This window comes from Echinococcus granulosus, assembly GCF_000524195.1.
Source record: "Echinococcus granulosus chromosome Unknown EG_S00019, whole genome shotgun sequence".
NCBI lineage: Eukaryota > Metazoa > Platyhelminthes > Cestoda > Cyclophyllidea > Taeniidae > Echinococcus > Echinococcus granulosus.
Genome location: NW_020170399.1, coordinates 856,446 through 869,767, shown reverse-complemented (window position 1 = coordinate 869,767; position 13,322 = coordinate 856,446). Strand labels below are relative to the sequence as shown.

At 41.7% G+C, this 13,322-nt stretch overlaps 1 protein-coding gene across 1 annotated transcript; it reads left to right on the top strand. All coding sequences in view use genetic code 11, as the record gives it.

Annotated features, from left to right (window-relative positions):
- Window positions 1-2,255: 2,255 nt before the first annotated feature.
- EGR_03636 (H(+)/Cl(-) exchange transporter 7) lies at window positions 2,256-11,811 on the top strand (the record flags this gene model as incomplete). The annotated part of the gene is made up of 24 exons (XM_024492885.1): window positions 2,256-2,351; window positions 2,384-2,492; window positions 2,524-2,936; window positions 2,969-3,206; window positions 3,284-3,564; window positions 3,639-3,925; window positions 3,998-4,182; window positions 4,271-4,503; window positions 4,555-4,616; window positions 6,069-6,387; window positions 6,417-6,482; window positions 6,520-6,652; window positions 6,725-6,834; window positions 6,902-7,288; window positions 7,472-7,582; window positions 7,654-7,772; window positions 8,143-8,281; window positions 8,347-8,578; window positions 8,789-8,997; window positions 9,122-9,400; window positions 10,105-10,191; window positions 10,278-10,367; window positions 11,509-11,589; window positions 11,719-11,811. 24 exons carry the CDS (start codon window positions 2,256-2,258, stop codon window positions 11,809-11,811), a joined length of 4,359 nt encoding a protein of 1,452 aa, XP_024352768.1.
- Window positions 11,812-13,322: the final 1,511 nt, after the last annotated feature.

The following is a 13,322-nucleotide window of genomic DNA, read 5'->3' as shown; positions in this document are numbered from 1 at the left end:
AGTCTATGAATACTGGATACCTAAGCATTCATTCGGCATCATAAATTTGCTGCTCGGATGGCTATCTTCATCAAAATTTGGATTCTTCAATAATACATTCATTTAAGAATAACCAGACAGGGAGTCTGGTTGTAAAGTTGCTTTATAGTAGGCCAGTTAAAAAGAAGAATTCCATTGATAAATCTAGCAACAGATAAGCTGGTATGCTTTTAGCGCGCGTCAGTAGTTAAAACGAGATCACAACTGAAGCTGAAATGGCCCTAAATGGCAGTGAAAATAAAGTCCACAAGACGCCCCTTAGGATATAACGAAGAGTGACAAAAGCCCACTGATAGGGTAAAGTGGAGAATATGTAGTCTCAAATGAAACAGAGTTTAACATTAATATTGATGAGGAATCCATAGAATGCCATCATGCACGATGCACAGGGGCTTAAAAGATAAGCAAATTTTAAGTACGTCTATATCGTCCAAAATCCGATGTCTACTTAACAGTTTACGGGCAAGGGAAAATTCAATTCTGACATTGTAGGCAAGTCGACTTTGTCTTTCGTTGATGAAGGAAGGTGTCACCTTAATAATGTTCCATTCAAAAGACGGCACTTTCTGGTATAACATTTCAATCATTCATTTAGCTCTTCGTTTTGGATTCCCCGGGATTTAAGTATCCGCGCTTGTACTTCTGCTAGGCGGCACGCTCTTGTCCAATGCTAGTAGCCCCCCAGCACTTCCATGCGGCGGAATTACATATTCTGCCCTAGTATTGTGACTTCCTTTGTCTTCAGAAAAGACTCGGGGTAATGAGCTGATGGCAGTGGAAAGCGAACCCGATCCCAAAGGATTGCTAATTCAATTTTCATGCCTATATACCGAGTCCTAACGTGACATAAAAAGGCCATATGCTGCAGATGAAAGAATCAGTCACGACCCCTAACAGAAGATCCGAAAATGAGGTTTACCCTCGACAACTACCTTAGCCCAATGTTCTGCAAGGGTGCTATTAACAACTGAAGCAACACTATTTGTGAACAACCTTGAAAGTTTGCTATGGAGCTGCTTACCGTACCAGCATAAGAACATTAAAACCGTAAAAATATGATACTCCCTCCACCTCTCTACTAGCTTGATTGAACTCAGGTAGACACGGTTGGACAGCTCTAGAAGGAGAACAATGTGGTAAAGAGGAATAGACGCAAAGCCCTACACCGATAAATCTTTATTAAAATTCTGTCCTCTGCTACATGACTCCACTTGTAGGCCAGTGTCCGCACAACTAGCTATGGACACGTGTGATAAATAACATTCTCCCGTGCTCGAATCCCATCCCCATACAGGACGAAATTCCAGACCCAGTGGAATAGCCAGGAGAGATTAAGGAGGGGTAGTGGAGCTAGGAAAAGTGCTGGTTGTATATTTGGCTCTCGCTTATAGTAAGAGGCTACTTTAATGCTATCCTATTGAACTCTCGCCATGTGGACTAACCTCCGAGCCATGCCAGCAGCCCCAGTCCCTCTTTTATGAGAAAGGCACATATTCTCGAGATTATTGTGTTTTATTCCATCTATGGAAAAGTTTCGGTGCACTAAGCTAGTGTCGTGATTTCCTTCGTCCTCAAGAAAGACTTGGGGCTCTACAGTAACAGTAATAATATTACAATGTACAGCGTATTATTAAAAATATTCCACATTCGGTTCCAAGAAAAAAAAACAACAAAAATTCATTGGTAAAACTAAGGCCAAATGTAACGATTTTAAGTTCAAGTTTTTGGGCTTATAAAACTTGCATTATGCAAAACAAAATGAAAACAAAAACGCCTTTCCATATTCGGCTAAATTATAAAAAGGACAGGAAGGTAAAACCTAAACACTTAAGTTACACATATCATGTAGTAGGCAATCCACTTCAATTGATAACACATTGCTTAAAACACAGCAGCAATGGCATTTTAAAGCTGTACAGGCTTTATCTAATGCAGTGTTTTAACTAGAAAATTGTGCTTTTTACGAACTGAAGAACAAAGGTTGAGGATTATTTAATTCTGATGGCTTAAGGCCACACACTATTTAAATCAGCACCTTAGTTGCAAACTGCATTCAAATACATTTTCAAGCGACAAATTTAATTCATCTGTTCGAGGTGATAATTATTGTTCGTCGGGGCGAAATTTGTGTTAGTACTACTCAATTGTCGAATCACACCGGCTCCTTCACCAACCCGGGCGTTCTTAATCATCGTATTCCTCACCGGTCTCTTATCATGTACAATCAGCCTTGTAATATACCAGCTTTTCTAAACAAACTGACGTCGCTTGTTGATGACCCCAATACGGATGATCTTATATACTGGGACTCTGTAAGGCAATATTAGTGCGCATATTTGTATAGAGCGGTAGAAGCTTTCATATTCGCGATGGAAATCGACTGGCGAAGGATGTTTTGCCAATGCTCTTCAAACACAATAATTTGTCCAGTTTTATAAGGCAACTGAATATGTGTAAGATGGGGTTCAACTCATTATTTTCCAGATGGGTTCAAAAAAGTTAATCGAGCGGATTCCGTCAGTGGGTTTGCTTCCGATGCTGAAGATATGGAATTCAGCCATCCATATTTTCAGCGGAATAATGTCAACTTACTGAGCAAAATTCGCAGAAAGCCTCCTAGTTACAACTTTGCGGCGAACTTTTTGAATAGTAACCTCCCCTTCAATTCACCTGTTAATATCAACTCTGTCTGCGATCAAATTGCTGCCAATGGTGGTAACAGGCTTGTTCTTGGGAGCGAATTTAACCGCCTCTCTGAAGCCGTCCGTCAAATGAGATCCCGACAGGAGTCTACCACTCAACAAATGCACTTATTGCGCGCAGAAAATCAGTTTATGTATCGGCAGATTTCTCAGCTGCGAAATCAGCTTGAACAACAAGGGCAACTCATTCAAACGGTACTCCTTATCTTCATGTCGACAGTTTTTAGTTGTTCAATTTCCTCTCTGCTATTGCCTCAGATCGGCGGAACTCCGGGATAAGGATAGGTTCAGGCAAACGTAAACTTGCCCTGACGGGGGCACCCGCAGTTGATGGGATCCCGGCTTGTGTGGAATATAATCTGGATCCCACGACGCTACCAGAAAAAGCTCGTCTTGTACCTTCAAATTCCCAAATTAGACGGGTACTCTTCTCCCAGCCACAAACGACAATGTCCGCGGCATCCGGTACTTCTCGTTTTCCCCCTTTTGTTTTCAAAATAATAATTTTTCTACGTTCACAAAACTTTTCTTCTCTTCGTTAGGTACCTCTGAGGCAATATCGCGTTGTAACCCGTCACGCGTAGAAGTCTTAACTGTTCCTTCAAATACCACCGTTCTTTCCCAATCCGCACCCATTTTAGCTATTCAGGACGTGACGCCCGCCCGTAAGCGTTCACGGGCTAGCTCTGTCAACCAGCGACTCTTATCCGAGGCCGATTTTACGTGTAACCCACCAGATGGCATACCTTTTACACCTGATCTGCTCGATACTCTGGCCTCTGAGTCGTCCAATGATGTAACCGAAGAGATCATTACATCTAAGGTAGTTGTTCCTTAATCTATTCCCATAATCTCAGTCCTACCCTTCTTTTCTTACATTTCCCGCCTTGTTTATAGCCATTTGAAGAGGAAATACAATGTTTTGATGAGGGATTTGTACAGTCCGGCAAACTATCTCCTTTCGACTGTCATTTGTCTGACATCGAGCCCAGCATTTCATCCCCTGTTGTTGACCTATCCAGCACCTTTATCCAGGATGATGATCAGCCTGCACCTGAGATGGAATCCAAAACTGGTTCTGGTGGCAAATTACCCATCGAGCGCCGAAGGAAACCGCGGTCTGCTGCTGGTTCTAGAAGGAGGCCTCTCGTTCGTCGCTTCACAGTCCCAGCTCCTGACAAAAAGTGAGTACTTTCAAAGTTTGTGCTTGAAAAGCCAGCAGGCCTATGCATTTGACCTCTAATTGGTGACACTAGCCCCTCGCGTTTATCGGAATCTCCCATGTTGGCGAATGTTAATAGAGAAGAGAACACTTCACCGTACGTTCCTGATGGAGAGGATCTGCTGTCTTCCAATAGTCCTGTTCAAAAGGGTTTCAAAATCGCTGCATTAACAGATGTCGAAGAGAATTTCCCCTGGGATAGTGAAACAGACCAACCAGGTTGGTGCAAGACTGTCATGGTTTCCACTTTTTCACCCTATGTATGCGATTTTTCATTCCTATCAATCTGTTCCTCTGCCTTGCTTAGTGGATGGGTCTCTGATAAATGACATCGTATCCATGGATCAGCAAGAGGAGAGTGGCCGCGGAGTTTCTGGAGCTGGCGATAGAAGCATGGATGACGTCGTTGCAAATTTCATGTTGTCACCATCGCTGGGACAGACTGATCAGAACGACCTTTTTGAAAATTTTTTTGCTGTCTCGCCTCTCAAATCTCTTACTCCCTCTTTGGCCTCCCCCGACCGTGATATCAACGATATTGTCTCCAATCCTTAACGCAACATTCGGCTTGGTAGGCAAATTATCTTATAGGTTACCCAATGTGAGGAATTCGTGCCTACTGGCACTATTCACGTGTTCGAGGTCAAGGCAACGTCAGTAATAACAGTTCAATTTAATCTGTCACTAGTTGTCTTTAATGAGTATGGTATTTTGTTCGTTCAAGCAGATGTTTTACCGGCACCCTAGACGCTTATTACTGGATCTCAATTATACCAGTTTCTTTTATAGGTTAATGTTTGCATTTCCGGATATCTGTACATACAGGATACTTGTATCCTAGACCATCTGGAAGGGCCGATTTCAGTTAAACTTCCTGGTTCTTCTTCTTCAGTCACTGAATCTCAGGTTTCATTTTGCGCTATTTATCGGCTGTTGGTCATCACAAATTGTACACCTTGGAATATACGCACTTGTCTATTTTAGCACATTATAAATATGTTTTTGGGCATTCATTTACAACCCTTTTTTGTTTTTAGTAGAATTGACAAGTTCAGATTTTGTGTTTGCTTTTTGATTTATTTAGGACAGGTTAAAACAATGCTGGGATCTACTAACGATGTGCGTATTAATTTTTGTTCCTAGACTGCGATTTTGTTGTGGTGGGGCGTTTTGGCTCGAAAGGCCGATGAGCTTCTTGGGTGTATGATCTGATTCAGCTACTTTCATTATCTCACAAGGGGGTGGCCCCTGAAGGATGCAAATTAGCCTGAGATGTTTCGACAAGCTTGGCTGTGGCGAGTTTTGGCGCTCGGCGTCCAAGTCAATTAAGTTTAAAGACGGCAGAACCGTCGTGCTGATGCTTGACTAACAGCCGCGGATTTTAATCTGCTCGAACCCGATTTGTACCGTCACTTCCGCCGGTAGGGGCAAGTTGAGCTACGCCGCAACTGGTTTGGGGTGTCCAGAGAATGCAGGGCCCGAGTGCTCGCTCGCACATTCATCTCAGTGTCACGGGAGGAAGTAATGTGGATTAAAATTCTGTAGTTGTTCATAAATTTATGGTTAGGGCATAAGGGCTTATTGCCGTCTCCCATTCATTGGGTCGGTGGGTGTTCGTCTGATTCGGCAGCCGCCTGGACGATCGTCCTCCAGCCATTTTTCACTGCCGCGATACGGTAGTGCGGGGCTTCTCATATATGAAGAATTTCAGGAGTAGTTTAAGCACGATAGGGGTGGGCGATTTCCGTCATTGTTCGAGCTGCTTGTACAGTACGAATTCTGTATCCACTATGACCTGTCCATTCAACATCACTTGATCTGGAGCATTACTGCACGTACAAGTTCAGTCGATGTAGCCATTCTGCCCTGAGAACTGGTCGATTAACATTGCCAAAACTCAACATGTGCATCGAAGTGTTGAAATCGATTTCAACATAGGGAGGTGATTTCAATTTATCCATAAATGTCTTTTTTTGAAATGACGTTGCAAAGAATATGCTCCGCTTGTCGCGTCCGCAAGCGGGGCAAATTTTTCCGCTAATGTTCATTATGTAAGATCAATATCCTAAAAGGGAAAATTGTAACTTCAATGCAAATAATTTAAGCGTAGTCCAAGGTCGTGGGAAGGTCGACCAAAGTCAGTACAATAACAGGTCTTTTGGGGTCGTAGGGCCTGCCTTGATTAGTCTTGCAGCTGGACACGAGCTAATGCCCTCGCAGCTAATAACCAATATTACCTCATTTCCAAAAATTTCAAGACTTACACGATCAAATGGAATTCGGTTTAGAAGATTGAGTACTGGTGCGGGCGCGAGCGTTACTGGCAATTCTGACGGAAGTAGGAGCACAAGTGAATCAACGGCTCGATTATCCTTTTACGCTGATACCGTGATTGGTGAAGAAGTATTGGATCAAAAGTATGAGGTACTGGTTAAGTAGTTTTATACTTTAAGGGTCTCGAATATGACACACCAGAGGTACCCGCTTTGAAAAAGGAGATGGCGACTCTAGCACATCAGGTTTCTTCATATTCAAGTGTAACCATGTCTTCTTTAGGGCAACTGGAGAATTATACTACTGCGTTTTGCATTATTATTTGCTATAGGATGCACTACCGGAGCGACTGCTAGTGTAATTGATTTTCTAACGACAACTATCTGTTCTATCAAATTTGCTATTATTCAATATCGTATCCTTTTAAATTAATTTAACTGTTTGGAGAAGTTTTTTACGTTTGTTCCTTAACGCTATGCCCTTGCAGTATTCGGTGAGCATTACGCTTCTTGGACTCTACTTATACCGGCGTTTGTTTGGGTCTTAATCAACTGTCTATTCATCCTCGTGGCTGTAGTTATGACCGTGTTTGTTGCAGTACGTCCTTTACAATTTGCTGCATCGTACGCTTCTTCAGGATTGCCTTCAATATTTTCTTTTTTAGCCAGTTGCCGCTGGAAGTGGTATCCCACAGATTAAATGCTATCTGAACGGCCTTAACGTTCCCTTCATCCTACGTGCGCGTACAATGATAGCTAAAGCCGTTGGTGTCATTTTGACGGTTTGTGGTGGCCTTTTAGTCGGTAAGGAGGGACCTATGGTACACATCGGATCTGTGGTTGCTGCTGGTTTCTCACAGGGTCGCATCACATGTTTTGGCCTCTCGCTTCGGAGCTTTCGCTGTTTTCGCAATGATGCAGAGAAACGCGACTTTGTCAGCGCTGGAGCGGCTGCTGGGGTTGCAGCGGCTTTCGGTGCACCTGTTGGTGGTCTACTTTTTACTCTAGAAGAGGGCGCCAGCTTCATCTTCCAACGATTGACCTGGAACACGGTTCGGCTACCCACCATGCTATTTACAGTTTTTAGTGTTGCACTTAAAGCCATAATAAGCATTTAACGCGGGAAAGTACTGAGGGACTGGCGATATAGCAGGAGATTGAAAGGGTTTGATTGGTTGAGTGTACATCTAAAGTGAATTACACTTTGTTAAACCCCGACTTTTTTATTCTGATAGCTTTTTGCGTCCATGGTTTCGATGTTCACGCTGGCGTTGTTTCGAAGCATTATCGACGGTCAGCCATTTAAGTTCACTCCTGGAGGTCTTGTCAGCTTCGGCATGTTTGAGGTATGAAAAAGGCGGTATGAGCATGCATGAATTGGCACTTTGCTCCCATTACACTTGTGTACTGCTTCTAGAATGTCACCTCCTACAATGCTTACGAATTAATGGCATTTGTTTTGATGGGCATCATTGGAGGCCTACTTGGTGCACTTTTTGTGGCCTTCAACAGGGTTCTCTCGAAATATAGACAGTCGTAAGTATTTGTCTTATCGCTGGTCATAACCCATTTTTAATATTTTAATTTTTCATTTTTTTTGCAATTTTCTAGATTTCTGTAGGATTTGCTTTACTGCTTTGTACTGATATTTGCCACAATTATAGTTGAAATTCTGTGACCATATTTTCTAATATTAAATATTTTTGGTCGCCTATAGTCTTGTATCATCAAATTGCGAATGTCCATTTCCCAAAGAAATTTTAATGTTACCTTTTGTATTTTAGTAGACTGTTTATTTCACCTAGTCGCTGCCGTTGCTTTGATTTTAACGTCTAAGCACGGATCTAATTAATGAACCGAAAATGTCTCAAAAGTTGACTACGCCCCTTTTGTCTTTCCTTTTTAGCTATTTGAAAACACGATCAGCTAAAATTACTGACGCTGTATTAATCAGTTTTTTCACAACCGTTTTGAGTTTCGCTATCCTCGTTCTCAGGTCGGATTGCCGTTCACTGTTCCAGAAAGACACAGATGAATTTCGCCAAGTTTGTTTATTCTTCCTTTTGGTTTTACTCCTATCAGATTCTCATTCTACTTGTTTCTCTCAAAGGTAGTGTGTCCAAATGGTGAATACAACCGTGTTGGTGCTCTTCTCTTTACCACACCGGCTAGAGCTTTGAATGCCCTATTTCACGACCCACCTCGGTCCTTCAACGATGATACACTTTTCATCTTTGCCCCGTACACCTTTTTTATCGCTTGTATCACTTATGGTTTAAGTGTCCCCTGTGGTCTCTTCATTCCATCCCTTCTTCTCGGGGCTGCATGGGGGCGTGTCACAGGTGAGTGCTCTTCACTCGCCAACTTTTTTTCCTAACTGGCCTCTCACGGGAATCCCTATTTCTTTATCTAGCTCAGTATGACTGATAATTCCACCATTTCACCTAATAAATCTGACTCCAGTTTATTTTTGTTTCAATTTTTGAACCTGTAAGTTATCTATCGACTCTTGATTTATTTGAATCCTCGACGTGCTTTTGCTGACTTTTCAGGTGAATTACTTTATGGCTTTTCACCACAAAACTTTCCCGACCCGAGCAAATTCGCGCTAATCGGGGCAGCCGCTCAACTAGGTGGCATTGTGCGCATGATCGCTAGTCTCACGGTTGTTCTTATGGAGGCCACGGGGAACGTTATTCTCGGTTTACCCGTCCTCATTACTCTCATTCCTGCCAAATACATTGGTGATTATTTTACTGAGGTGCGTTTCGTTTCCAGTCTCTACCCGCATTGGTGGGTGGACTAACGAACTGATCCCATAAACACGTTTGTGCCAACGATAATACAAGCTCATTTTAAACTAATTCTAAACATTCGCTACTCAGGGGATCTACGATATGCATATCAATCTTAGTGGAATGGCACTTGTGCCATGGGAGGCTAACACTCGGTGCGTTCAGCTGCGTGCTCTGGATGTTATGACCTCGCCAGTGGTGGTTCTCGATACCGTGATGCCGGTTCGGGAGATGTATCAGTTGGTCTTCGATAATCCTCATCACGCATTCCCTGTGGTCGAAGGCTACCGAGATCCTGATCATTTCAATTACGGACGACTCGTCGGCATGATATCTGCTCAACATATCGCTCTCATGATCAAAAAGAAGGTGTGTTTTTATCCCTAGTTTCATTGACGCTCACATCGCCGACAGCGGCGTGGGCAGTAACGTCACCCAATCCGCTCTCATGACTTCTATGTGTATCTATCATCATCACACAATCTGAAAGTGATGCCTTTTAATTCACAGTCGTCTTCAGTTGAATAGTCGGTTTCGGCTCTGAATCAGTCGGCTGGCATTCTATGCACTGCATCAGTTTTCTCAGTTGTCAACCTTTCGATGCCTATACTTGACAATTATTTGTTGTGACACGGCTTATTTGCCGCATTTAGGTGCACTCCTTTATTGAGTCATTTTGCGTGTATTTTCATATATTTTTACGTACTCAAATGCTTCAAAACTCAGTTTTGCAAAAATTAGTTTACTAAACCTATTCTGATCTCAGGATAGTAAGCTGTTTTTTGCAAAAACATTCTGTTTTCATCATTCGTTACATAGCTTGGATAACTGAACTACAACGCCTACACTTTACTATGTGAATAAGAAAATGTCTTTATCTGATTAGAACTGAAATGAAAAAATCTAGTCTGTTTTCAAGCCTTCAGGAGTGTTTATTTGCAGATTATTTCTATAACTTTGAGGTATTTCAGACAAGTATTTGTGTGGACAGTTCTCTCTTGATAGAAGTTGTGCTAATTATCTCCCTACCTCAAGAAATCTTATTCAGTCCTCATTGTTTTTATGTGGTCTAGGTATACAACCCTTTGGATGGGCAGGATACACCAAGGCTGACAGCAAATGACTTCGACGATGCCTATCCACGTTTTTACAAACTGAAGGTATGAAAACATAGATTTATAGGAGTCTCTACTTTTGATTTATCTGTTTCTTTCACGTTCCTGCTTTTGTTCCATCATTTTTTCAGAACGTTTTGTTGAATGTTTCGGACGACGAGTTTGAACGTTCTCTCGACTTCCGACCCTACATGAACCACGCGCCTTATAGCGTATCTGTAGTAGGTCAGATTAATTTGTCGTGGCAAAAGTTGAATTTCAGAGCCTTTACTTGGAATCAAACATTCCTTCCATGCTTAAGTAGGCGGCGACTTGCTTTGTTGGGACATTCTTATGCGTGCTTCCTAAGGAATGTGATCACACTGTAAAGGGTTGTTGGGCTGTTAGCGAGAATATTTGTCCCTTGATAGTGGCTAGGTCTGGGGGTATATGTTCCTTCTAATCTTTAGCCCAGACTCGCCTGATGTTTAAATTCACCGAATCGACTTATAAATTATGTTCAGTGTATAACTGAAGTAGTATTCCACCCACTCGGAACGTTAAAAGGTCTTTATGTTATTGTACAATATCACTTTATTTATCTGTTCTTTCATTAAAGGTGTTGTTAAATTGCTTCTGTCTGTTTCAGCAGACCTTTTTAAGTAACTTGAAGTATTTTTGGGGGGTTCAAACCGTGTTTCGTTACAAGTGCACGGCTCACTTTCAGAATCACTTACGTCAGGTTTTAAAGTGGCTCGCATTCACCGCTAACTGTAGCGTTAAAACATTTTCTACTATTTTCGAATATTTCTACAAGTTCAACAACTAAAGGTTCAAAATTTGCTTGTACGCATATACTCTCCACGTAATCGCCCGCAGATTTACCACAGTTAAGAATCGCAATCAAAAATAGGGAATTTAGCGACTATCATCATGTGCTTGTCCATTATTTCGATGTCAGCATGTTTGTCCACCTAGCTACTGGTTTTCCCAAATTCAAATTACCAAACAATCCACTTTTGATCATTCAGAACCTCAGCTAATAGTTGTAGTTCTCTTATTTTTTGCCCCCATCACTCGTTGCCCGGTTTGTCTTCCTCTTTGGTAGTGAAATCACTTCTTCGTTAAATTGCATTCCTCAATAGAGATTCCTACCGTTGCATGTCCGGTTACTTTGAACAAATGCTCACGTCTGGTGTCTGCAATGCCTAAAACCGTCCCGATGTTTTGAAGATTTTTCAATCCACTTCTTTACTCCGATTGGTTTCAAAATGAAAAACTCCTCAAAGTTAGAGCCCTTTTACCTTTACTTGAAACTTGCTTCAACCATTCTTTAAAAGGTAATTACTCCTATACCATTCCCTTTTTTCTCGCAACTATTAGGACATGTCCATGACTCGAGTGTTCGCCTTATTCCGCCGTTTGGGCTTACGACATTTGCCCGTTGTTGACAATTTCAATCAGGTCAGAAGAGTCTTTTTTGTGGATTTTGTGCCTTATTGGTTCTGTTTTCTAATTAACGAAACTCATTCTGATGATTGTAGCATTATCATTTTAAACTATACTCCCTCTGTACTTCTACTTCTGCATCAGGTCCGGGGGATGATCACGCGCAAAGACCTTTGCCGATTTCGTTTCGCACCAGCTGGTAAAGTAGCCGAACGACTATTTTCCCGCATTTACTAGAATTTTTACACACACGTGTGCTTCTCAACGCTTTTAAATTGAATGACATCTTGCGTAACTTTAATAAACCTATATTTGTATCGTTGGCCTTTAAGCTTGATGGTGGTATGGGTCAAATAAAATAATTTATGCTGAACAGTTTGGAACGGAAGTGGGTAGAAGAGAAGGTTATCAAATTATTCACGCATCGTTACACATTAGCGTTATCTCGATTGCACTTTTAATGCGCCTCATTTCAGAGGTTCCAGCTGAAAGTGATCGGGGATCAGGTGGGGTTTTACCTTTGGGGGGCAATAATAGGGACTGATCGGAAAAATGCGGTGCCCAAAGTGCCCGTTATTTTATCTGCGAGATTTAGTACTTTGCAGGGTTGGATGGGTGGCGAAGCGCGTAATTGCGGTTGTTAGGAATGGGCCTCGTAATGACTACACGCTCTACCTTATGAAAAGAAGCAGAAAGTTTGGTGTGAGGTAGGAATTCGTGAAATTAATGATGTTATACAGGAATCGATTGATGGATAGATAGGAGAATAAATAAATCTCATTTACGAGGTATCTTGGGAGAAGTAGCTTGTTATTGTGTTTTACTTGCCTCATTTAAGTTATCGTTTTTCGCGTGCACGACAGGTTTATTTATAAACAATGTGCAAAAGCACTTTTGTAATAATTTGCAGTTCTATTTACTCCGAAAATGTGTAAAGTGTTTAACCAGACCGGTTGATAGGGGATACCACTACCAGTCAATGATAGCGAAGGCCGACGCGATGGATTGACTTGTACTTAAGGAAGGCGTAGGTTAATTACGGATAATAAACTTGGACTTTTCAAGGCGATTTAACCTGATTTAGTGAAGCACTGGAATTAATCTTCGTAATATTTGTCCTGATCATAAGAGAGAACTCACATTCTTTGCCAAATTATATTTTGACACATCGGTTGAATCTTTTCTTAGACGATGCATAAACGTAGCGATGGTCCTTTTCCCAGTTGGAGCTGTTAGCCGTATCTAAAATAAGGCAGAATTTATTTTCAGCTTTCAGTTAAAGTATAAGGAGTAGAGTAGAGAAGAGAAGACATTCTGCCAGACGTAGATGTTTCAAACAGGTGAAACCCGGTCTAGTTTCAGATGGTTTGATTTTTGGGAAATCTCTTTGTGTGATAGCATTGTTTAGTGTTATTCACTTTATGTCGAAATACTTTAAGTTCCTTTTATTCTCAAACAAGATCTCTGTCGGCCAATACAACCCATAATAATTCGCCTAAGGAGGTGAATAGGGCAAAATTCGACGGATTATGGGAGCTACTGATGGCCATTTATATGGGACCTTTGGATAGTCTATTCTGCATGCAACGGTCTGATGGTATCGCGAATTTTTAGCATTGCCACATGGGCCAAATAATCTACAATTTCAATGTCTAAAAAAGGCCGCCAAATCAAGATAACTTAAAAAGAGTCATTCCGAATTCATTGCCATGGTGGCAGTCGGAGTAGAATTATTCAACATCAGACTA